Source organism: Stegodyphus dumicola, chromosome X1, assembly GCF_044657685.1.
Source record: "Stegodyphus dumicola isolate Sdum_Otavi_A_Nest chromosome X1, ASM4465768v1".
In the NCBI taxonomy this organism is placed as follows: Eukaryota; Metazoa; Arthropoda; class Arachnida; order Araneae; family Eresidae; genus Stegodyphus; species Stegodyphus dumicola.
The window spans coordinates 67408761-67435116 of NC_140780.1; the positions used below are offsets into that span (position 1 = coordinate 67408761).

General features: G+C 35.2%; 1 protein-coding gene and 1 long non-coding RNA gene across 5 annotated transcripts in view; one reads left to right on the top strand and one right to left on the bottom strand.

Annotated features, from left to right (window-relative positions):
- Nucleotides 1-2000: 2000 nt before the first annotated feature.
- LOC146993172 (uncharacterized) overlaps nt 2001-26356 on the bottom strand; it is an 880419-nt gene continuing 856063 nt past the window's right edge. For all 3 annotated transcript variants that reach the window (XR_015038634.1, XR_015038635.1, XR_015038636.1), the window contains one exon: nt 2001-2091. This is a non-coding gene — a long non-coding RNA (uncharacterized LOC146993172). The remainder of the gene's footprint in view (nt 2092-26356) is intronic.
- LOC146993173 (uncharacterized) lies at nt 4557-24469 on the top strand. Of its 2 annotated transcripts, XR_015038344.1 has the most exons (3): nt 4557-4943; nt 5024-5159; nt 23199-24469. XR_015038344.1 is itself a non-coding variant. In XM_085807101.1 (2 exons), the coding sequence occupies exons 1-2, from the start codon at nt 4659-4661 to the stop codon at nt 23199-23201; spliced, it is 504 nt and encodes a 167-aa protein (XP_085663227.1). In that variant the 5' UTR covers nt 4557-4658; the 3' UTR covers nt 23202-23454. The 2 variants fall into 2 exon arrangements, 1 of the variants encoding a protein (XP_085663227.1); XM_085807101.1 differs by having other exon boundaries at nt 4557-5159; nt 23199-23454.

The window sequence follows — 26356 nt, forward strand, 5'->3', positions numbered from 1 at the left end:
AAATTTGAATACAACAGAAGATAATGATGAAGATACAGAAATTTGTACACTGATTCCAGCATCTGATGACAAAATTTATGCATTGAAAAAAGAAAGTGAATGTGATGCTACACTACAGTGCTTAAAGAAATATATTCTGAGAGGCTGGCCAGAAAGGAAACATCAGGTAGAACCTCAAGTCAAAGTATTTTGGGACTTTGTAAAGTATTTGGGATATATTTATTAATTGTAGATAGAGTTGACAATGGAAAATGACTTATTTTTCAAAGGAGGAAGGGTAATTATTCCTTTATCTATGCAAAAGGAAATGTTAAATTTAATTCATGAGGGTCATTTTGGTATAGAAAAATGTAAGAAGAGAGCTAGAGATGTTTTGTTTTGGCCACTTATGAACAAGCAGATAGAAGATAAAATTTCAAAATGTTCTATATGTAATGAATACCAGAACAAAAACATAAGAGAGCCTATGATACCACATGAAATTCCCAATTTACCTTAGTAGCGACAGATTTATTTGAGATTAACAAAGATGTATATTTATTAATTGTAGATTACTATTCCAACTTTTTTGAAATCTCCAAAGTACCGGATACTCGAAGTCACACAGTGATCAGTTGCATGAAATCTCATTTTGCAAGATACAGTATACCATTGATAGTGATATCTGATAATGGACCTCAGTTTGCAAGTAAAGAATTTTCAGAATTTGCAAATAAATACCAATTTAAACATATAACAAGCAGTTCATACCATCAACAGTCGAACGGATTAGCAGAGCGTTCAGTACAAACGGCGAAGAAATTGTTAAAGAAAGCTCAAGCAGATCCTTATTTAGTTTTGTTAGCTCATAGGAACACTCCAACAAATGAGATGCTAGGATCACCAGCTCAACGACTTATGAGTAGAACAAGAACAATTCTTCCTACATCTGAAGAATTACTTAAACCTCAAGTTGTGAGAAATGTAAAAGAAAAAATCAACCAAGAAAGAACTCAACAGAAGTCATATTATGATCGTCATACAAAAACATTACCATCACTAAATAAAGGATATTGTGTTCGGATATATCACGATAATCGCTGGAAACCAGCAGTTGTAGAAGAAGTGCATAAGACGCCTAGATCATATATACTTAGATCAGGTGGATCAGTATTGAGAAGAAATAGAAAAGATATTAGAGAAAACAGTTCAGCTGTTGATGAGAATATCAGAGGAACAGAACAAGGAGTTAATACACAGAAAACAGATGTAAAAGGATATGATTCCAGATATTCTCAAGGGCAAAGTTTAGAAGATCAACTACCAAACTCTGCTAACTCAGAAACAAGGAACGGTGAGCTAAGAACTAGAAGTGGGAGACTGATTAGAAAGCCGGCCAGGTATTTGGACTGATTTTAGACTATTAAAACTTTTGAACTCTTTAAAAAAACGGAAGATGTAATATTTAATAATTTGTAAATGGTAACATTTAATATTTAGTAACTTGTAATTGGCAACACTTTGGATACAGATTTGAAAAATAGAACTATGCTGGTATTTCAGTTCTCTGTGATTATACATTCTAAGATTGTAAATAAATAGTTTCTAAAAGCTAAAAGTTTACCCTCATAATTTTATAGTAATGCAAAAGGAGGCCACTTGGGAAAAAATTACACTACAGCAGTAATTTTGAAACCACTAAGAAGCAACAGAACTCTAACAAATCTCAGACTTCTGATAATTATAGTGTGATTAACAGTTCAACCTCACTACGAATATTACAATACAATATAAAGAAACAACCAATTCAGACACTTCAATATGGAATTCAAAACCTAAGAAATTAATGCATAAATGCTACCCTAAACATTAAAACATAATGTGAAGCATTCACGTAAAATAAATAAGTAGTAAAACTCCAATATAAAGCAACATGTGAAAAGTGACCTACAAATTATAACATTCAAGCATTTCTAGTGAAAATAAAGTTAATATAAAACAAGAATTACCAGCCACAGATGTCTTTTTGCTCTGCAGTATTTCTTCGTTCTTTTTCTTTCATGATATCATGTTCTGCAATCCAAGAGTGCACAAAAATGATGACAAATTACACTAGAAGAGGCCAAGAGGGGGGAAAAAAGGAATCATTAGATTTTAACTACTTTGAAATTAAAGAATAATTATACACAAAGAGAAATATCTAATATTGTTTCTATATATATAGAACTTCCAAAGTAGCCTTCTTTGTTTTAAATTCCAGCAATGTGCTACATTGTTACTAAAATCATGACTGCAGTCGATAGAAAAGCAAATGATTTTCCTAATACTACGAAGTACAGTAAGCGAATGATGTTTGTAATGTATGGGTACAACATGAACAATGAAAGAAAAACAAATTATACAGTTATTACGGATACACAGAATAAATGGGATAATGATCTTCAAGAAGAGTAAATAATTTCGGCGATGGTAGAAAGATGGCACCGAAAGACAATAAGCCGCTAATTTTAAATGACAAATAAACAAAATAAACTTTACTGTTATTTTTGAAGCAGGTGTTATATATTAAACTACCTTAATTCACACACACACAATTAGTGACATTTTGGAAAGTTATGTCACATAACTTAAAAGAAGTATTTAAATCAGAATTTTAACGTAAGAAACGTTTCTTATTTTAAGTTCTTTACCTAGGTACTCTCATGCATGAGAGGTGACAGCTTAGCCCAACGTAGGAGGGTTTATCCTGAAATATTACCAGGTCACTTTCAACGAAATGACAGCAATATTTCACCGAGGAAAAGAACATGCCTAGCTGACTGGATTCCACCCCAACTTAAATACAGCAAGCCAAAACATATCTAATGCCGTTTTTCCAAGATGGAGTCGTCCGCTTTTTCCCAAAATGGCGTCCCAATTCAAAGAGAGGGAGAGGGGTAGGAGATTCTTTGGGCGTGGTGAGCGGTCATATCAAAGAATGTCTATGTAACAACAATACATATTTTTTGGTCATATCAAGGAGGTTAGAATAGAAGGCGGGAAGGTTGAACTCAAACGGTGAGGCTTGGCGGCCATGTTCCTGTTATCGCTGTGACTTGTGCAAGGAAGTCTGTAATTGGAATATTTTTTTTTCTTTTCTTTTTGAAGCATGTTATCTTGTGTTGTATATGGATGCACAAAAAGATTTTTGAAAAAGATTCCTGGGATTACTTTTCACGCGTAAGTATTGATTTTCTTTTTTTTTTTATGTAATTTGATAACTATGGTAAAAAAATATCACAATGTCATGTTTTTTTTTTTTTCCAGATGTAAAAAAGGGACTTAATAATAATCAAAATATGTTAAATACATTTTAATGTTTCTGCTTATAGCTGGAATCTTTATTCCTTAACACAAAATGATGTATGCTAGGATTTAAACTGTATAATTTGAACGTTTTAGGTAATTCGTTTGATAAATTTCATGAAAAATTAGACACCAATTGTTACTATTTTTATGGTTTTTAAAGGTATTAAATAAAGTAATGCTTTTCTTTATGTATTAATTATTATTCAATTTAAAATTTTTGAACTGTTAAGAATATAATTTGTGCATTTGATCAAGATAAACTAACTTTTCTGTTGTTAAAATGTTTTTGCATAAATTTACAAATTTGTGGGCAGTATAGCAATAAAATATTTACACAACTGAACATGTGTAAAGATGTATCCAAAAATATAGGTATATTTCTCTAATTTAGCTTAATTCAAGGCAATTTCTTTCAGATTCTTAAATATGAAACGCGCATAAACTGAAATTACTGAATTCACATAAATCTGTTTTATTTTATTAATATTTATATTCTTGTTGTTATAAGATTGTTAGTTGTGAAAAGAGTTTAAAACTTTCATTAAAAAAAAATGCAACCTGTGACTATTTTTTTAGATAATTATCTGCTATTAATTTCAGGTTAAATATATTTTAAATGATTCTTTAAAATTTTACAATACTGTGAATAAATCAGAAATATCAATTCCTAAAGGAAAAACTGGAAAGTACACCCAACAGGTTGCTAATAAAACCTAAACAAATTCTATTTTTAAAGGCTTTAATGTTATGCACATGCATTTAGATTTCGAACTATTTCTTAATGATTTTCTGTACGTAGTAAATTACGGGTATTATCATCTTTATAAGATATCATATATAAAATATGTAAAATTTCATTATAAATTTTTCATATATTTAGTGGAAAATACATGCACGGAACAGCTTAAAAACACGTACTTTTCACTGACGTAATGCAATGTTTTGAAGTTACAAACATGGACGCCGCTTGTTCGGTGAAGTTTCATTTCCCGATAGTGGAGGAAACTGCGAACCCTCCTCCTTATATTCTAACGAGTTTTACAGAATTCCGCAAATCGGAACCCGGAAGTGTGTTTTACGTCATCACCGGAAATGTACCTTTGATATCTCCGTTGGCAACAAAGCTTGGCGAGCATTTGGCGTTATTTTTTTCCCGTAAATTTTTCCGCGAGGTCAAGAATTGGCGCTAATTTAGTTCACGTGTTAATTAGCGAGTGTGAGGTGTTTGTTTTTTGCACCATTTTTCTCGCTTTCCTTCAGCTATTTATCTTCTTTTTTTTCTATTAATAATTATTTGTATTTTGTTATATTTATGAAGTAGATTCATAATTATGAATTATGAAGTAGATTTACATTCTTTTCCTGGTGCAACGATAGAAAGGTTAAGACGTAAGATATCCTTTTTGGACAATCGATACCATTTGATTTTGGTACATGTTGGTACCAACAATTCGAATGACAGTGTTGAAGATATTCTTAAAAAGTACGATTGCCTCTTTAAGGATATTAAACGTTTGAACCCGAATATCAATGTTATCATTTCAGATATCCTACCACGTGGTGAAGATTTTTTCACAACTTTAAATCAGCGAGTAGCAGCTTTGAACCGTTTACAGGTAATTAATAGAAAGATTGTAGAAATTAATTCTCAACTTGAAAAGTACTGCCAAAATCGAGAAGCGTTTTTTATTTGCAGGTCGTCTCATCATTTTGGAGCTAAGTTATTGGCTAGGGATGGATTACATCTAAACCGTCTGGGGAACAAGAAACTTGCGGCAGTTTTCCTGGATAATATCAAGATTGTTTTGACTTCAAAGCCAGTTTCTACAAAGGTAAGTCCTTTTGTATTGCCTTGTGTTTCATTTACTACATTGGATTTTCCACCTCTGAGTGATTCTTTTGTTTCTGCAAGCCCTTCTTATCCTCTCTATTCAACTGTGGCCATGGTGGTGGATCTCGCCCAAGGAACGCTTCTGTCCATAGAACTGGTTCTGGTTTGCATGTAAGGAATGGGACTAAACCTAGATGTCATCCTAGAAATGTTGCCATATGTAGTGTTGGCTCTCATTTTAAGTATGTCAATGGTTTTAGTTCATGTCCAAGGAATGCTGCCGTCCCTCGTTCTGATTCTGATTTGTGTCCAAGGAACGTTGCTACCCCTGGCCTAAGTCCTGAGAATGTTGTCATTCCCGGTGTTGGCTGTCATTCTAGACTTGTTGGTGTCCGTGGTACTGGCTGTCATCCGAAGAATGCTGCTTCTGGTTTGCATTCAAGGAATAACGTCACTCCCAGCCCCTGTCATAGAAATGATATCCTTGCTGATGTTGACTCCTCCAGGCGTGTTGCAGTCCATGGTTCTGGCCGTTTTCTGAGGAGCAGTGCTAGTTCCACTGTTAATTCTTCTACGAACACTACTGTCCCAATTGCTAGTTTTCAGAAGAAACCAATTCGTGCTTTTGGTGATGGTTTGTGTCCAAGGAGGGATTTGACTGTTAGTGGCAGTTTGCATCTGAAGAATGCTGCTTCAGCTGTTTTGCGCCTAAGAAGTGTAATGGCCTACATGGGATCATCACTAAAGAATGCAGTCACTGCTGCTGGTTGTAGTGTACAGCAGGCAAGTGCTGTTTCTTTCAGTGATTGTTATCCATTGTATTGTGCTTCTGTTAGTGGCAAAGGGAGTTTAAAAAATGATTCAACAAATTTTGATATTTCACAACCTAAATTGTGTACAACAAAAGATGATTTTTACTCTGACTTTGCCTCTAGTTATGTTTTTGCAGCAAAAGAACATTTCTATGACCAGAAAAAGCACTTCTTGTAGTTCAGGCCTAAGTTTCTTTCACTTTAATAAATTTTGTTTACTTAAAGATCATGTAGAAAGCAGTGAAATTAATTGTCAAGTGAGGAAAAATAAGTCTATGTGTCCTATTCTGACTGGAGGGGGGTCCGAAATTGACTGTAATGCACCATCGCTTTATCCTAGAAAATGTGATATTTGTAAAAAAAACTATAAAACTAAAAATTCTTTTAATAATCATAAAAAAAATTGCAAAGAAAAACTTGAAACTGAAAATTTTAAACTTTCAATAACTTCTCCTCAGAGTAATATTCTTATAAACATTGATAATGTATTGAGTGCTAAAAAATTAGAAACCAAAGAATGTATTAGTGATAAAATAGAAATGGCTTATCTTCGTAAATGTGAAATATGCTTAAAAACTTATAAATCGAAGAATTCGTTTTATAACCACAAAAAAAAAAAAAAAAAAAAAAAAAATGTTCAAATAAACAAGTACCTGATTTAAAACAAAATTTTTCATCTGTTTACCCTCGGAAATGTCTAAATTGTAATAAATGTTATCCTTGCAAATTATTTTTTAAACATAAGAAATTTTGCACAGAAGTTAATAAATTGTATGTATGCTTCATACCTGATTGCCATAAGTCTTTTACATATGTTTTAAATTTTAATAAGCATTTAGCAGATGAACATAATTTAAATAACTTAAAAGAATATTCATTTGAAACAATGAGTTATTTTCAAGATTGGCTAGAACTGGAAGGAACCTCGACATTTACTTCATTCAGAAAGTTTTCTAAAGTAACGAAAAATTCTAAAACTTATCATTATTATTGTTGTCAGTTTACTACACAAGGTTATTCTGATTTTGAAAAAAAAAAACTAGTCGGAAAAATGAAAAAGGTACAGTTTCAAAAAGTGTATGTTGTCCGGTCAGAATATGGACTTGTGAAGAAATGAATAAAATCTCTGTTTTTTACTTTCCTAAACATAATCATGAGCAAAAGTTTGAAAATTGTAAATATCAGCCATTGAAACAAAGTACGCGGTGTTTGATAAAAGCAAATTTACGTTTGTCTGTGCCTCCAGAAAAAATAAGGGATATCTTACAAGATGGATCATGAAATCGCGAGAATAGAAATAATTTCCCTGTAAAGGAAAGCTTTGTCTCCCGTAAAACTATTTCTGCTTATTCTAGATATTTAAACGATTCATTGCGTCCAAGTAGTGATGCAGTTTCTGTTAATTCAATCATTGAAACTTTAAAATGTGAAGTATACAATCCTGTGTTATTATATAAGCCTCAGAATAATTCAACTTTGTACGGTCCAACTGATCTAGATAATCTTCCAAATCATAAAGTATCGTTTGCTATTGGTCTTCAGACGCGTGAACAGAAAGAAATGATGATAAAAGGTTGTACAGAGATTTTATGTATCGAATCTACACATAAGACTAACCAGTATGATTTTTACCTTCTTAATCTTATAGTACCTGATGAATTTGGTTGTGGCTGTCCAGTTGCTCATTTTATTACTAATTTTCTAGATGCTGACACTCTTTATTGTTTATTTAATAGTTTAAAGTGTCGTGTACCAAATTTATATGTAAACTGTGTAATGACAGATGATGACAAAGTTACATATCCTGCATTTTCAAAGGTTTTTGGTCAAGATGTTAAGCATCTTTTATGTTCGTGGCACGTACGCCAAAGTTGGTTCCGGCAACTAAATTCTAAAGTGGTAGATAAGGAAGTGCAACAAAAAATGCTAGGAGAATTAACAAATATATTACATGAAAGAAACCAGATCACTTTTCATGATCAAATAAGTAAGTTTTTGAATGACTATTCTAGGAAAAGTAGAGATTTTATTGAATATTTTTCTGAAAATTATAAAAATAGATTAGAGGAATGGGCTTTGTGTAATCGGAACTTTCCACATGCATTTACTGATACTAACATGTACTGTGAATCTTTTCACAATCAGTTGAAAACTGTTTATTTTAAGCGGAGACATAATAGACGATTAGATATTTTAATTTCTACACTTCTGACAATTGAGAAAGATAAATATTTAAATCATACCTATAAATTATACACTAATGTATCTCCCAGAAATTCCATTTCTTGTTTAAGTAGGCATCAGAGAGGACTAAAATTTAGGGACAGTGATGTAAATAAATGCTCTGATACTTCTTGGACTGTTTGTTCTCAGACAAAAAATAAAATATATACTGTGCAGCGTCTTTTTGAAATTTGTCCGTGTCAGGATTTTTGCTTTTATAGATGCCCTAAAGTATCATGTGTCTGCTTGTGTAGTCACTTGTATCACTGCAATTGCTTAGATAAATTGCTGTGCAAACATATACATAAAGTGCATTCATTCCTTAATAGACAAAATGATTGGGTGTTTAATCCCTCGGGGATTAATCTTGAATCGAATCAGAAATGCAATGAAAGTATGAAATCAATAAATGTGTATTCTGTTAATCATTACAATCCACAAAGTATTGAACAGAGAGTAAATGCATGTGAAAACCTTGTAGAAGAATTACTGCAATTAATAAGACAACCAAAAGTCCAAAATGTCATGTTAAAGTGTGTTCATACAACATTAAATTCATTAGTTTCAGAATGTAGAGGAATTTTAAACTCGAATGAAAATTCAAGAGCAGTTTCAAGTGCATCATGTCCAGTTTCACCAAATCAAAAACTTAACCCACAGTTGTTTAAAACTTCTAAAAAGAGAAAATTACAGAAATGTCAGCAGAATAAGAATCAAGATTTTAATGTAGATCACCCAGAAATAAATGAATGTGTGGAAAAGAAAATTAAATTTAAAGCCGTAGCATTTCATTTAAATGACAGTGATAAATATCTATGTGATTTAACCAGTGTTGATCAAAATAAATCATTTTCCCTTCCATTTTTTCAAACTTTTCAGTAAATGTTAGAATAAATAAAGATTTGATCAAATCATGTTTAAAAATACATGATATTGAAATTACACCATATATGTTAAAATCTATAGATCCTTTTATAAGTAATGAAGAAGAACACTTGTTTAAATCTGTATCTTCATGTTTTCGAAAAGGATGGCTCTATAATACTATAATTGATGCTTTTTTATTTAAAATATTAAACAGTTATGAAGATTTTGCCTTTGTTAAGTCTAATTTACAAATTCCTAAACCAAATTTTTGTATTAAAGATCCATTACTAACAAGATTGAAGAATTTTTTATAAAATCGGTTTGTACAGATTTTGTTAGGGGGTGGTTATTTGATGTAATCATAAATGCATTTTTATACAAAATTTCAGAAAGTGATGATCAATATACTTTTGCTTATTCCTCGATTACCCAGCTTATCTTATCTGATGCATTATCACTTGGAAATGTTTTTCCTGTTTCTTTGAAATCTTTCAAATATTTATTGATTCCTGCTTGCATTGATTCTCATTGGGTTCTGATCATAGCAGATTTAAAGAAAAATACCTTTTATTTATATGACTCATTAATAAATTCATGCAATCCAAAATACATAAACTTAACTAATAAATGGTCTAATGTAATTAACAGTGAGTTACAAATTAACGGTTCATGGGATATTCAGTGTCTACCGCATGCTTTACAAAATGATGAAAGCAGTTGTGGGGTCTTCATCTGTTATTATGCATTTCAACATGTAAATAAATTAGCCTTAAATCTTCCTTTAGATACCCTTCAATTTAGAAAATATATTTATAATATTTTAACTGAGAATGTTCCACCTTGTACACAGGAAAAGATAAATTTATCATCAGCAGAGCAAAACTTTTCAGTAAATGTTAGAATGAATAAAGATTTGATCAAATCATGTTTAAAAATACATGATATTGAAATTACACCATATATGTTAAAATCTATAGATCCTTTTATAAGTAATGAAGAAGAACACTTGTTTAAATCTGTATCTTCATGTTTTCGAAAAGGATGGCTCTATAATACTATAATTGATGCTTTTTTATTTAAAATATTAAACAGTTATGAAGATTTTGCCTTTGTTAAGTCTAATTTACAAATTCCTAAACCAAATTTTTGTATTAAAGATCCATTACTAACAAGATTGAAATCAGCGAAATTATTTTTTATCCCTGCAAATTTAAATTGTCATTGGATATTAATAATAGTAAATATTCCAGATATGGTTTTTGAATTTTATGATCCACAAAATAAATCATGTGGGCAAGAGTATCAAATTTTAATTCATACATGGTGTGAGGTTTTAGCTAAAATATTTGCTACTAGCACTAAATGGAAAATAATTTGTCCTTCACATATTTTGCAAACTGATAATATGAGCTGTGGTGTTTTAGTATGCTACTATGCTTATCAGAAGATTAAAAATCAAAGCTTAAATACGCCAGTTAATATAACTGAATTCCGGAAATTGATATACAAGCATATAATTTTAAGTGATTGATATATTTAAAGAAATTTAAATTAAGAAATGTTTTTCAGGACAGCATTCCATTCCTTTAGTGATGCTTGAAAAATATAAAGTATAATGGACAAATATTTTGCAATTCATCTGTTGCCATACAGTTTCTATAAAAACACTTTTTTTTTTTAGTTTGCTTTATTTTGTAATGATGTTATATGGCCAATAAACAAATAAAAATGCTTATGTTTGTATGTAACTTGGTAGTATAAGAGAAAATTGTTAAAGTAGGCAACAATGAACCCTTTTGGCCAGGGTGATACCCCCAATTGTGGATAATAGAGAATAGTTCATTTTATGTTAACAATGCATTCTCGGGGACCTACATGCCAAAATTTTCTCTTATTTTTAAAGAAGAATCAGAGAATTTGTACTTAACACTTCATCCCATTGACTGTGAAGGACTGTGGGCACTTTTTCAGATGATTATCAACTGCATTATATTACATTATAAAGATCTTCCCATTTTACACTCCTCACGTTATGCTAATGACAATTTTTCTAAAAATCTATTTGTTACATGCATTAAACCTTCACACATCCTTCTTTTGAAATTGGGAAAGAATTCCAGATTTTATTAGATAAACAAAACAATTTAATAAAATTTCATATTAACCTTTTCAAAAATACAGTACATTTGAGATTTTTACTATCAATTTATTCAACATACTACATTTCTTAAAAATCAAATATCACACAAAAACGTAATGCATTTTAGAAAAAGTTCAATCAAATTATTTATTATTATTTAGGAATCTTCTAATATATATATATATATATATGTTCTGCATGTGGCTTTGTTGGCTAAATTTGAGTACCTAATAAATACTTATATATAAAGAAAGAAAAAAGCAACACATCTTCTGCACAGGCCAAATTAATAAGCCTTTTTCATGTGCATTTTTTTCTTGATGATCAAAAAATAAAATCTTTCTGTAATTTTCAGTGCCACAAAGTAATGTGAAATGTACGATTTAGCATAAAACTTTTGCGATACAACACCGTACACCTTTTTTTGCGGGAACAGGCTAGAAATTTTATTACACATTTCACGTGATAATCCACCGAATTTTCCGTATTCACTACATTGTCTTTTATAGCAATAAAAGTTAGAAAACTATTATAAATTGATGCGAAAAAGACGTAATCAAAAGATACGAAAAGAGGAATATGAGCGGAAAATAAATCCAAAACAAACCCTTCAATTGCTGGCATAAAAATTGGTCGCCAAAAACAGTCTCCGGCGGTAGCTTATTCTGATTGGTTGAATGTCTTCAGTTCCCGGCGGGTTTTAGCCGCCCGTAAGGTGATGTCGTCCGCTTTTCTCAAAATGGCGTCCCAATTCAAAGAGAGATAGTGACCATTTTTCAGTCTTTTCCAAGATGGGGAAAGAAGAACACCTAGGATGGAATAATACGAGAGAGATAGAGAGAAAAAAACGCCATCTTGTCATTTTCTGATAGGGTACCGGTAATCGAATACTTTTGTGACCGCCTGTACAGAAAATTGAGGAACACGTGTTAAGAAGAAACGTTCGTTGACAAAACGTCAGATGCGCCGAGAATCTCAAATCCTTCCAGTGCCGTCAAACAGGTAAAGAATTTCCTGCGAAATGTGTCCTCTGTGGAGGAAGACATGCATCTTGCAGTAAGGAATGCCCCAAAAGACCAGGAAATATAGATATTGAAAAAATTAATGAAGAAACACCAAACAATTCCCCAAATATGCAAAATCACCAGACTCACTCTACTGTCAGCCAATCACGTAATCAAGGATCAAGGAAGTTAATTTACGGAGTGCGTTAGGCTAGGCCTTTAACTCCGCATCATCAGAGATAGAATAATTACATCAAAAGAGGGGTTCATCTAATAAGGGAAAATTTTGAAGCCTAATTATAAAAATAAAAGCTTTTCAGATAATGCCTGCCACATGAGAAAAAAGGAAAACTCTCAGAAAGTCTTTAAATTAAATTTTGTGTTTAAAAAGGGACAGGAATAAATTTTGAGAGAGGAGTCAACATTCAAAAAGTTTTGAAAAGAATAAAAAGGTGCAATACATTTCCTTGATTCTTGGTATCAACAGCAAAATAAAATCCTTAGGACAATCCGGAGAGTTGGGCAAAAAGGGCTGGGGGCGAAACCCGTTGGGCGGGTTCTGGTAGCAGTTCAGTGTGATACACTGAAGCAGGAGAAGAAAATTATTGGTCGCTATTTAGTGCGACGTTAAAAGGTCCCCTTAGGGGGTCGAAAGCAACCCGTTTAGCGGGTGGAAAAGAAGCTTTTAAGAAGCTATTGAGAAATTAAGTGCACTCGCGTGCGGCTGCGGAGATAAGTTGTCCCTTGTTAAAGAAACGTTAGAAGACTCTTCTTAAAGAGTTAAAGAACAGGGTTTCCCCGGGCAATGCCCTTACGCATTGTTAACGCGGGGGCGGTTGGGGTTTAGGAACGAGAGGAAAGCATCCACTTGGGCGTCTGTATTCCAATACCGACGCCGTTTAAAAGGTAGTTGAGCATAATCAGCTTGTAAGATTGCTCTGGGTCGCTTTTTAGAAGAGGCAACCGCAGGATCATATAACGGCTGGGTATGTAATACTGGATTTCCAACAAGATGGATGTTTTTGAACAATCTTTCCGAAAGTCGCTGTATAAAGCGATTAATGGGCATAATTTTGAGGTCGTTATGAATGTCACCGTTCCTTATGAACCATGGAGCGTTTAATATCTGCCGTAAAAATTTTGATTGAAAAATTTGGACGTGTTTACGGTTAGTCAGAGCAGCTGAGCCCCAGATGGGACTCGCGTAAGTGAGAATAGGCCTTATGATAGATTTATAAAGCAAGATCTTGTTATCAAGTGACAGGTCGCTATTTTTAGCGAAAAAGGGGCGCAGGTTGGCTTTGACAGCTTCCGCATAAGCAATAATATTTTGAATGTGAAGTTGCCAAGTTAATTTTGAGTCTAGTAAAACACCAAGGTATTTGTAAGTAGTAACCCAGGGAATAGGTTCACCGAAGAAAATTAGATTATCTAAACGAGGGATGTTTCTTCGGATGAATAAAGTGACAGCAAATTTAGCGACATTAATGTTGATTTTATACAGTCCGAGCCAGAGTTCTAAGGCTCAAAGGTAACTCTGTAATGTAGAGATTACCGTGGTGATGTTGTTATGTTGAGTTAGGATGGCCGTATCGTCTGCATATAAAGCTAAATCGATACTAGGTGCCTTAGGCACGGCGTTGATATAGATATTGAAGAGCAGAGGTGAGACAAGACTGCCCTGAGGACATCCAGCATGGATCGGGCGGGGAGTGGAGAGTTCGTGATTAACTCGCACGCGGAAGCTTCGTCCGGCTAAGTACGAGCTAATAATTTTAATGATGTGAGCCGGAAACCCAAGTCGCATGAGCTTGTAAATAAGTCCGTCATGCCAAACCCTGTCAAAGGCTTTAGCTATGTCACGTGTTAAGAAGAAACGTTCGTTGACAAAACGTCAGATGCGCCGAGAATCTCAAATCCTTCCAGTGCCATCAAACAGGTAAAGAATTTCCTGCGAAATGTGTCCTCTGTGGAGGAGGACATGCATCTTGTAGTAAGGAATGCCCCAAAAGACGAGGAAATATAGATATTGAAAAAAATTACTGAAGATACACTAAAAAATTCCCCAAATATGCAAAATCAACAGACTCACTCTACTCTCAGCCAATCACGTAATTTGGGCACTGCCCCGTACAACCAATCATATGGGGTGATTACCAAGAGCAATCCAAACACGGTTAACGACAGGAAATTCCTCAAGAAATCTATGAATAAGAAATCTATAATAACGATAAAGAAGACCAATCCTCCAAAAATAAACGAAAATCAGTAAACAGAGACATAGAAAAACAATCCTTTGAAGAATTCACCGAGTTCATTACTGAAATTTACCAAATTTATCAGCAATACAAGCAGGCTGCTAACCCCGAATCCAGGCTCAAGATTCCAATGGCGCGCACTAAAGATATTCATCCAGAACGAGCATGAATAATTACCGCAGTAGCTAATTGCACCGAAGGTGCTAATAGCTAACAGGCTATTCACACCACCTACTTTCGCGCATGCGCACAAGCAGCCCAGGTACCAGCATTTTACCGCAGTGGCTAATCGCACCCAAGGTGAGTAGAAAGAACAGGTTAGCTCACTTGGGGTAAACAAACGAAGATGCGTTCTCGCTGCCTATTGGTTGTGACGTCATTGAAGTTTTCTCTCCTCAGATCAACATAGATTTTTGCATTGATTTAAGCTGAATGTAAGCTTGTGCGCGACTGTGGAAACTCATTCGTTTCTTGTTTTTTTTTTCCTCTCAAATATAATTAAATTTATGTTGCATAATGGTTGGTACGCACTGTGCGATTGCATTATGCACAATAATGCAGGCAAAATAAAAAATAATCAGCAGAATGTATTATTTCATAGGTATAGAAACTTACAGTGTGTTTTGATTTGATACAACTTATTTTGAATTTTCGGGTTACTTAAATTAATTTATTCATTAATATATATAGAACCTTCTATGCATTTTATTAGGTGTATTTAAATGCCAACGGTTTTGAATATTGTTGTGAATTGTGACAGATGCATATAAATATGCTTAAATAGTTTTAAATTATGTGTATGTAGCTCACTGCATTAAATAACTCTGGTTACACATGGAAAAATGGCCATGCAACCAGTCTTTTCTCCAGGAATTCAAGTCAAACCACCAGTGTTCAGCTGATGAGCCTTGTCAATTACTTAGAATTTGAGCCTATTGTACTGTTAATATGGTACATGCCAGAAATACAATATCATTAATACACGGGATACATATAAGTAATAAGAAGGACTAACAACACCGCAGAGTACAGAAAGCAACATAGAAGTCCACAATTTATTTGGCGAGCAAATTAAGTTGTATTATTATACTTAAGGCTATCAGTTCTGGATAATTTAGTTACAGTAATTTTGCAAAGATAGTAAAGCAGTTCCTTCAATATTAATTTTCTAATATTAAGGCTTTTTTCTTTCATATTATTTGAAAACAGAGTAATACAGAGCATGCATTTAAATGCAATCAAAATTTAGGAAATGTATGATTTAAGAATATAGAAACGTTTAAAAAACAAATATGCTATAATTCTTGTAAAATATAAAATTTCATTTTCTATCTGTACTTATGATTTGTATTATGAATGAATAATATAACTTAAGCAAATATTTTATTTATTATAGTTTTAAAATTTGCATTCCATTACTATACAGTGCACCATGATATATTTCATACAAAATTTCCTTTATAAAATTAAGATCCATATTTACTAAGATTTTGTGGAATGTAGTGTTTAAAATTTATTACCAAATTTGACTTTCGCATTTAATTATATAAATTTACCTGCAGAATTATATTTTGCTAGTATCTACGAATGTAATCATTATGTCTGTGGGGATATTGTACACAGGTCATCATATTAAATAAACATCCATCCTTTTTCCATGTGTTCACAGAAAGCACGATGACAGTCAAATGACGTTAAGATAAACTGCATAATGTATTTATGAGTGTATTTATCTGTGTATGAATAATATTTTTCCACAACTAAACTGATAACTCTAATTTTTTTTCATTCATAGAATGGTTAAACTGAATATGCCAAATAAAATGTAACATTTAAGTTATAATATATACATATTTCTTTTTTGATACCAAAACAAACACATACAGCATTCAGTCCTATTAATATCTACCCACCAGCGGCCGAGCGGTAAAGTCGCTGAACACTGGTAGTTCGGTCCGAGGTTCGAATCCCGCGAACGGGCTGGCTGCATGGGCGTTTTCGTGGTTTCCCCATGTGTAACGTGCATACGAGCCAAAAGGAAGGTTCCAAAAGACCAGGAAATATAGATATTGAAAAAATTAATGAAGAAACACCAAAAAATTCCCCAAATATGCAAAATCAACACACTCAGTCTACTCTCAGCCAATCACGTAAGGATCAAGTATCAAGGAAGTGCAATTTACGGAGTTCATAGGCAATTACGCCTTTACCTCCACATCTTCAAAGGAAATTAAATCATCCGAAAGAGGGAATTGTCAAATAGGGTAAAAATTTTGATAAGCCGAATGACTGGGAGTAAGTGCCTTCACACTGAGTCAAAAAAGGGCAAAAAACTCAGAAGGTCTTAATTTTGCGCCGAAAAAGGGCCAGAATAATTTAGATAGGGGCAGCCATAAAAATTTGACTAGAAAAATAAAAGGTGAAGTTTCCTTGAACCTTGATAATCATTTTTAGCATACGTCAGATGAAGAATACGCAGGGGAATTCCGATGCGCGTTCTTCGAGGTGGGAGGGAGGGTGGAACCTGTTTACAGGTCGAAAAAGTAGTTCTTTAAGTGATCAGCTGGGAGGGAGAAGTTTCATTTTTGACCGCTATTCAATGCGGTTTTTAAAGGCCAAAAAGGACGCTGTTAAGCGCTTAAGAAAGTTCCTTTTTAAAGGAAGAGAGAAGCTATAATTTAAAAATCTTTTACAGTTTTATTTCATTTGATAGGTTAAAGTATTTTAAATCAGTCCTATTTGACTGTGATGTTTCTTATTAAAGAAACTTAAAGGAGGTTCCTCGAGTTAATGCCGTGTGCATTAAAGAACTTTAGAGGCGGGGGGGGGGGGTTAAGGAACGAGAGGTAGTTATTCACGTGGCTATCAGTGTGCTCATATCTAGCCCGTTTAAATGGCAGAGCTGAATATTCCCTGTTAAGAACCGCTCTGGTTCTTTTCCGGGAAGAAGCAACAGCAGGGTAGCATATGAAGCACAGGATTTGCAACACGTTGAATATTTTTGAAAATTTTTCCGAAAGTCGCTGTATATAGCGAATAATGGGCATAATTTTGAGGTCGTTATGAATCTCTTCGTTTCGTACAAACCACGGAGCTTTTAGAATTTGCCGAAGCATTTTAGATTGAAAAATTTGGACATGTTTTCTGTTAGTCAGTGCACATGGGCCCCATACGGGACACGCATACGTAAGAACCGGCCTAATCATTGATTTGTAGAGCAAGATTTTGTTATCAGTTGACAGGTCGTTATTACTAGCTAGAAGGGGGCGTAGGGCGGTTTTGACAGCTGTCGCACCCGCTATGATTTTGCGGATGTGAGGCTGCCAAGTTAATTTTGAGTCTAGTAAAACACCTAGATATTTGTAAGAAGAGACCCAAGGAATGGGTTTACCGAAGAGCATTAAATTAGGTAAACTTGGAATGTTTCTTCGGATGAACATAGTGGCAGCACATTTTGCGACATTGATTTTGATTTTATACAGACTGAGCCAGAGTTCTAAGGTCGAAAGGTAACTCTGCAATTGTGAGATTACCTGGAGGGTGTTGGAGTGTTGTGAAATGATGGCTGTATCGTCTGCGTATAGCGTAAGATCGATATTTGGGGCCTTAGGAATATCATTTACATAAAGGTTAAAGATTGCAGGGGCGAGGAGGCTATCTTGAGCCACCCCAGCATAGATTGGGCGGGGAGAGGAGAATTCGTGGTTAACTCGCACGCGGAAACTGCGTCCGGTCAAGTACGAGTTAATAATTTTAATGAGATGGGCCGAAAAACCAAGCCACATGAATTTGTAAATAATCCCGTCATGTCAAAGGCTTTCGCAACGTCCAGATAGACAATTCCAGTTTTCCCTCGCTTACGAAAGCCTTCATGAATGAATTCCACTACACGGAGTAACTGGTGTACCGTGGAGTGTTTAGGTCGGAAGCCGAATTGTTCCGGGATTAGTAAATTTTGATCCCGACAGAATTCATTCAGGCGATTAAGTAAGACAAATTCATAGATCTTAGAGAGAGAAGATAACAGACTTATGGGTCTGTAATTGATGGGCAAGTTTAAATTTTGTCCCGGTTTTGGAATGGGGACGACTGCTGCAATTTTCCAGCAGTCGGGGAAATAGCTTCTCCTGAGCATTAAATTTATGAGTACCGTGATCCATACGATAAACATAGGGGGGAAGTTTTTGATCATGCGATTCGAAATAGAATCTATGCTAGGTGCCTTCTCAGGTTTCAATTTATCTATGAAAACCATGACTTCAGTAGGGTCCGTTGGCCTGAGTTCAGTTGTGATAGGTTGTGTTAAAAAATTTTAACCCGTGCTTGTATGCGCCCCTGTGTAACCGGACGGTTACAGTAGGAGTCGTGGTTTGGTGTGAATTGAGTTGCAAGGCTGTCAGCTATGATATTCGCCTTTTCTGAGTCAGTGTAGGCCATCTGTGCGCCATCGGCCGTTTCAAGGGGCGGAATGTATGTTTTATGTTTGCGTAATCGGGCGGCTGCGCGCCAAATCTATTTGTCTTCAGTCGTTAGGGACTCAATGTATGTTTTCCACTCCGCTTGTTCTAATAAGCGGGTTTCGGTCCTTATCTCGTTCTGTATCTTGCGAAATTGGGCATGGATATTAGGATCTCGTGACATTTGCCAAGTTCTTCGCAAGTAATTTCGCTGCTTAATTTTGAATTTAGTCTCAGGTGGGAGCCTAGCACCTGGGTGTTTGCGTGGTTTTGAAACCGCAGCTCTAGCTTCTTTCAGTAAAGACTCCAGACTTTTGATATGCCTGTCAAAGTCCGAATTGCTGGAAATTTTGATGGGAGGGAGTGAAGTTTTTTCCAAAATAAATCTAAAGTCGTCCCAATTTGTTGAGACTTGCTCCTCTAATTTTGAGTATCGATTTTGAATATCTAGGGTTATCAAAACGGGGTAGTGATCAGAGTCCAATTCCTGAATCACTTTTATCTCATACCGAAAAAATATATTATAAAAGGCAGCCAGATCAAGAAATGCAGGGGACCCTCTAACAGGGTAAAAAGTCGGGAGGGTAGGAGCTATGATCTGTACATGGTTACTCTGGCACCATGAATTTAGACTAATACCATACCTGTTCCTATTAGAACAAAACCATGCGGTATGGCGTGAATTTAGATCACCAGCAATTATTAGGTGATTTGAAATATTCAAAAGTTTATCAAAATCACTGACAGGAAAAGCTGGCCTTCCACGTGCTCTAGACAGTGGAGGTGGATAAGCTGAGACTATTGTCAGCGGGGAGGAATTTTGAAGGAAAATTTTGATGATTGTCGCTTCCAAAAATTTAAATCAGGGGACGGTATCATGTGGTGCTTTAACGAACGCTTCACATAGATACAAGTGCCACCACAGGGATTTCTGCCCTGTGACACCCTGTCAGTACAATAAATGTCATAATTCCCAATTTTGGGAGTACTCCCTGGGGTAAGGTGAGTCTCTTGGACTAAAAACACGTCAATATCGTGCTCTACTACAAAATCACGAACTTCGTGAATTTTCGATGTTAATCCATTGGCATTCCACGTGCAAATGGTCAGTTCTCTGGTGGTGTTTGAACTGTTATTCATAAAATTGAATTTTAAGCTGTTATTAGAGGTTCATCATTGAAAAACAGAAGACATGGGTCTAAAAAAGCCTAATTAGGTTGAAAGCTCAACATAGCTTTCATAGATATAAAATGCCCTCATTAAAGCATCTGCTTGCCTGAGTTTAGGCATTGCTGTTTTGAAGGCAAGGAGCAGAATATGCTTGTCTACCACTGGGTCGCGGGAGATTTCAATTAAGCAATTTAGTGTAGATGAGAAGACATCGTCGGAATCATTGCTACACTCTGCTGTGGCTGACACTGCTGGGGCTGCAGGGGCTTCTGCAGCCGGCAGTCTGGGATTCGTGGATTTGAATCCGTGCTCGGTGGTGTTCTTCACCATCTGTGCATAAGATAGTGAACTGACGTTGCTTGGGGGAGCAGGCATGGGACGTCTTCTCTCAGCAGTTGCTGGGGGCTTAGAAGAACCCTGCGGGGGGCTGTCTGAGCAGCTGCCCTAGTCTTAGGCGCGGAATTTTTACCACGAGCCCGTTTGTTACCTGGGTAGCGGGGACAAGATTTATAAGAAGCAGGATGATCTCCACCGCAGTTGCAGCAAGTGGCAGGTACATCTAAGCCTTTGGTACACTCACGTGCCCAATGGGGTCCAGAGCATCTGACACAACGGATTGGAAGGGTGCAGAGTTCCGAAGAATGGAAAAAGCCCTGGCACCGAAAGCACTGAGTAGGGCCCTTGTGCCCACGGTAATGCTCAATGCTGATCTCTGTGCCCCACAAATCAGTGACAGCAAACAGATGATCGAGGAAGGCGTGAGGGATGACTTGTAAATACACAAGTGGCATTGGGTGTCTGGAGCCAGGCTGAGTAAGCCGAACGATGCGATGCACTTTAAATCCCATCGCCTCAACCTCCTCTTTGATGTCCCCGACATCTGTTTCAAAAGGGAGACCTCTGATGACAATTTTGACTGGCCGGTCCTGCTTGAGATCAAAAGTTTTGAACTGGATGCCGGCTTGCTTCATCCAGCGGGTGACCTCCCTGAACTCCAGCTCTGTTTGAACAAAAATTTTTAGATAGGGTCCAGTCAGGATGCTCCATAAATTAGGGGCAATTTCTCTCATGAAAGACACTTGTGTCTTCCAGTTCTTGCTGCTTTTGAGATGTATTGCCGGAATCTCAGACTGCGGTGGGGGGATACGTTCCGTGACTGCTCGGAATTAACTCCCTCAGTAGTACTTGCAGTAGCTATTTCTGCGTCATTGGTTTGATCGCTGATTAAGGAATTTTTAATTTTTTCGTACTTGTTAGTACTCTTCTCCTTTTTAGGAGTAGCATTTTTTGAACTGGTTAGCAATTTAGAATTTGGAATAGTAGCATTTGTTTCTTTAGCGTTTTGTGCCAAATCATCTATTGTGAGATCCACAATAGGCGCCTTCCCTTGCTTTCGAGCCGCGGGGGTGATAAACACGTCAGAGTCGATTGTGTGCGTCTTTCGCTTCCGCGATCACGTCGACTGGACCGGTTTCCCCCGCACCTCGTGCGTGGGAATAGATGCCTCTTGCTTGCGAGGATCTTCTGTGGATTGAGCGGCAGCCATCTTGGCTAAGCGCTCGCTCTCCAAAATATTAAGAAATTCTTCTCTGGTCGAGGGAATGTGGCAAATTGGGACATCTAAGATATTGGCAATGTCGTTGATTTTATGAAAAAGGGTCTTACCCGCTTGGTCCAGTTGCTCAATCCAGCTAAGTCCAGGGGCGAAGGCATTCTTTTCATAAAGTTCTTCTGGCGCTGGATTGCCTCGAACTGTTGCTTGAGGTCATAAAATTGAATGATGAGTTGCATTCGTTCGTCATCTGGTGACGCAGATTGCACAGGGGGAGCCTGATCCCTAATATCACACATATTCGCATCAATAACATCATTATCGACATTAAAATTGAGAGCTCGTCACACGAGCGACCGTCACTCTTGCCGTCCATCCTCGGAATCCCCCAAATCACGTAATTTGGGCACTGCCCCGTACAACCAATCGTATGGAGCGATTACCAAGAGCAACCCAAACACGGTTAACGACAGGAAGTTCCTGAAGAAATCTATAAATAAGAAATCTATAATAACGATAAAGAAGACCAATCCTCCAAAAATAAACGAAAATCAGTAAACAGAGACATAGAAAAACAATCCTTTGAAGAATTCACCGGGTTCATTACTGAAATTTACCAAATTTACCAGCAATACAAGCAGGCTTCTAACCCCGACTCCAGGCTCAAGATTGCAATGGCTCGCACTAAAGATATTCATCGAGAACGAGCATGAATAATTACCGCAGTGGCTAATCGCACCGACAGTGCGAATAGCTAACAGGCTATTCACACCACCTACTTTCGCGCATGCGCACAAGTAGCCCAGGTACCAGCATTTTACCGCAGTGGCTAATCGCACCGACGGTGCGAATAGCTAAAAGCCTATTTACACCACCTACGTTCGCGCATACGCACAATCAGTCCAGGTACCAGCATTTTACGCCGATTTCCGTAAGGCAGGCGGTAGTGAGAACGAAGGTTGTTAACCCTAACTCAGCAATAGAAAGGTTTGTTAGTAGTTCACCAGCAAGAGAATAATTTGCAAGTAATAATTATCAGTTACAAAGACGAAGTCAATCTATATACATGAAAATGTGCAGGAAATGATTAGATAAAATAGGGATTTAATGATGATTCTGATTGCAAGCGAGGACAAGTAATTAGTTAAAATCTTTAGTGTATTCACAAAAAGGCTACAGAAATTACTTAAATTCTTTTATTTAGCAGAGGAATTTTTATGCAAACTTAGACCTGTTCTTATAGTATAGGACTGTCAGAATTTATTATTCAGTAAGAAAACTTACTGAAAATGATAATATTCTTATATATTCAGCACTTCTTCAGTATCCACCCAGGTTTATAGGTTTAAATGCCATATTTCAAAATAAAAGTTATTTATGAAATAAAGCCTTACGAAATCTGATAAATCATTTGTGTGTGCAAATTTTTAAATCTAAATCTCTTACATTAAATTATAACTGTCTTTTAAATTACATCCCATTATTTATTTCAATTTAATTGATTAATTTTCCTCTTCCCCTTATGAGCTTTGAAGCAAGTGTATCTATTTTGAACAGTGATAATAAAGAATATCTCATCATTGCTGTTTATAAGCCACTTCAACAATAGCCTCAACACTCAAGATCTTGACTATATTCTCAAGTTATCCAACTATTATTGCGGGGGACCTAAATTGTAAGGACGCTAACTGGAACTCCAGGCGAAATAATCCAGACGGAATTATTCTTAATAATTACATCATCAACAACCCTGATATCAACATTTATGGTCCAGATGAACCTACGCATCTTCATCAAATCTCAAATACTTCTGATGTATTAGACATCTTAATTACCTTCAATGTTCCTCAAATACCTTTTCTCCAAGTGGATAATGAACTTTCTTCAGATCACCTACCAGTACGCTTCACTTTGTATGGCTTAAAGCATGGTCTTCCGCCTATAAAGTGCCGCATTAATTGGGAAAACTATGCTTAACACCTTGAAGAAAACATATCTGCTACCACTAAAATGACTAATAAAAGCGAAATTCATGATGCCACAGTCTATCTTAGCAGTAAAATCAACGAAGCCATCAACCACGCCAAATTTATTCCAAAACAGACTAATTATACGGTCCCACAGAATATTAGACAGAAAATTACAGAGAAAAATAGACTAACAAAAATTTATCAACGTTCTCACTCCACCTAAGACAAAAGAAGATTTAATGCTGCCAATCGGAACCTCAGAAAACTTATCCAAGCGTACAGAAACAATTGCTGGGATAACTTCATTGAAAGTCTTTCGCACACCGACCATTCTGTGTAGAAAGTTGCTAAAGCTCTAGATATGATATTTTCTACTACTTTTCCTTATCCTTTTATCCGCGATTGAATTCGCATGTAGGTATGGCGGATAAAAACCGGTATTTTGATTTGTGATCTGACTTCGTCCATCCAAAAATGGAGTTGCTTAGCTTTTGCGAAATGTTTGATTTTGTTCAAGGAGGCGTAAATTCTCGCTATATTACTGAAGCAGAGAGAATTTTAAAAAGCGCATCATTTGGTAAAGCACGGAATTTTTCTTGAAAAACCCAATGTACAAATTTTGACTTCCTATTGAAGGGTAAGTTCTATAGTGTAATGATCGCATGAAATCGACGGACATTTCATTGTTGGAAAAGGAAAAATAATTTATTTATTTTTTTTTTTTTTTAATTTCTTGTTCATGTAAAGGAGGAATTGCTGGCTGTTGTAAGCATTGTGTCGCTGTTTTGATTTTAACGTTCACTGAATGTAAGCAAATGATTTCCTATGTATTTAACTTGGGATGTCCAGAAATTCTTTGCTGTCAAAAGTGTGTTTTTTTTCCATAAAATTTATTTTGAATCATTATATACTAAAAATATATTGATCTATATATGCGTTTATTGTATTTATACATACATAATAGCACACATAATACATAGCATTATATGTTATACATTATATTATAATTTATACATAATATATTGCTATTTAGCTTAATTTCTAAAATTAGAAGTGCCGGAGCCCTATGGAAGACCGTCAGCAAATAGGGAACAAGAGTAAATAAATAAAACGACTATTAAACTAATTAATAATTTTAAAATTCAATAGTCAATTATTATCAAACTAATTAGTATCTACTTAATTATTGTTTATTAAATGCTATTTAATCAATAATTATATATAATTAATTACAATTTAATTGATAGCTATTAGATAATTAGTTAATTATTTATTGAAAGATTTAATAATTAAAGATTAAAGTAATTAAATATTTAAAATTAAATTAAATGTAAACAGATAAATTTCAATTTAATAAGCAATTTTTATTATAAATTTATTGCTAAAAATAAAATTTTCAAGATAGAATTCCTACTGAAATTGTTATTCAATTACATAAAAGCTGCAATTACAATATTCAATTACAAGTGCAGCATCCTTCTTGTTTAGAGCTCTGGTGCACTCCGGCTGGAATTATGATTTTTTACAAAAACTAAGAAGCATCAGAGCCGGGATCCGGGGAGCTCCGGCCCAATTTAAGCTCTGATTGTAGGGTGAAAAAACTTCTTTTATCATCACAAAAATTAAATATTATTAAAATAATATAAAGTAATAATTAAAATTTATAAAGTATAGCTAATGAAAATTCAGATAGTGCTGAAAACAGGGCAAAAGAGAATGATGGTGTTAGCGTATGAGAGGGTGGAAACTAAAAATGAGGGAAATCGTGGTGAGAGAGAATGTTTTCTTTGACCGCGGCTCTTTATTGATATAATTATAGCCATTAAACGGATGTGTGACACGGGTAAAATGAGTCCTCAATCTGAATCCTAAGGATGAATGTAAAGTTACTGGTTACACTTTTCGCTCCCCGTATTTGGTTACACTTGTGGATACTGTGACAAGACGATGTATAGAAGCAATGAGCCATTTATTGCAGTATTTCACTCTTATTGTACTCGTTGTCACTTTACGCACATTTAAGAACACAAATTTTCCTTCCTGCGAGGATAACTAACTCTAACCATCGATAACAATACACTAGATACGATAGCATGGCGAGAAATTTACGCGTTCCTACTCAAGTCCCCCAAATTTAGTGCCATTCCTAAAGGGAAAGGTTTCCGAATATCAGTGAGGGGACTTTACTTGAATGTCTCATGTTCTCATTAGTTCGCATTTCTAGGGAAATTGAGTATTGCAAGATCTGCTTATTGTTAAACTAAAACGTTAGGAATTCTACTTTTTTTTCCTTGAAATTGTAGTTCAGTTTTGTAAAATGAAGTACCGGACCTCATCTTAGGGCTCCGGTGCGCTCCAGCTAGAATTGTAATTTATTTTAAAAATTGAGAAGTACCGGTGCTGGGCTCTGATGCAATTTAAGCACTGGCTATTATATACATAATAGCACTACTTATCAGATGCAATTTTGAGAATATCAACAAGCAAAGCACTTAAAAATGAAAAAAAAAGACACTTGTAAAAGAAATATTAGTGTTCTATATGTATTATAGAAAATACATGAAATGAATAATACCATTACCAAACACTTCAAAAAAAAAAAAAAAAAAGCAGATTAAGTATTTTCTACTTCAGTACTCAGTACTATAAAGCAATCCTGCCATATAACGTGTAGTTAATTTTTGATTACATAATAGTACAAGCATTTTCTTTAGATTTGTCCTACGAGTGGTTAAAACTGATAGT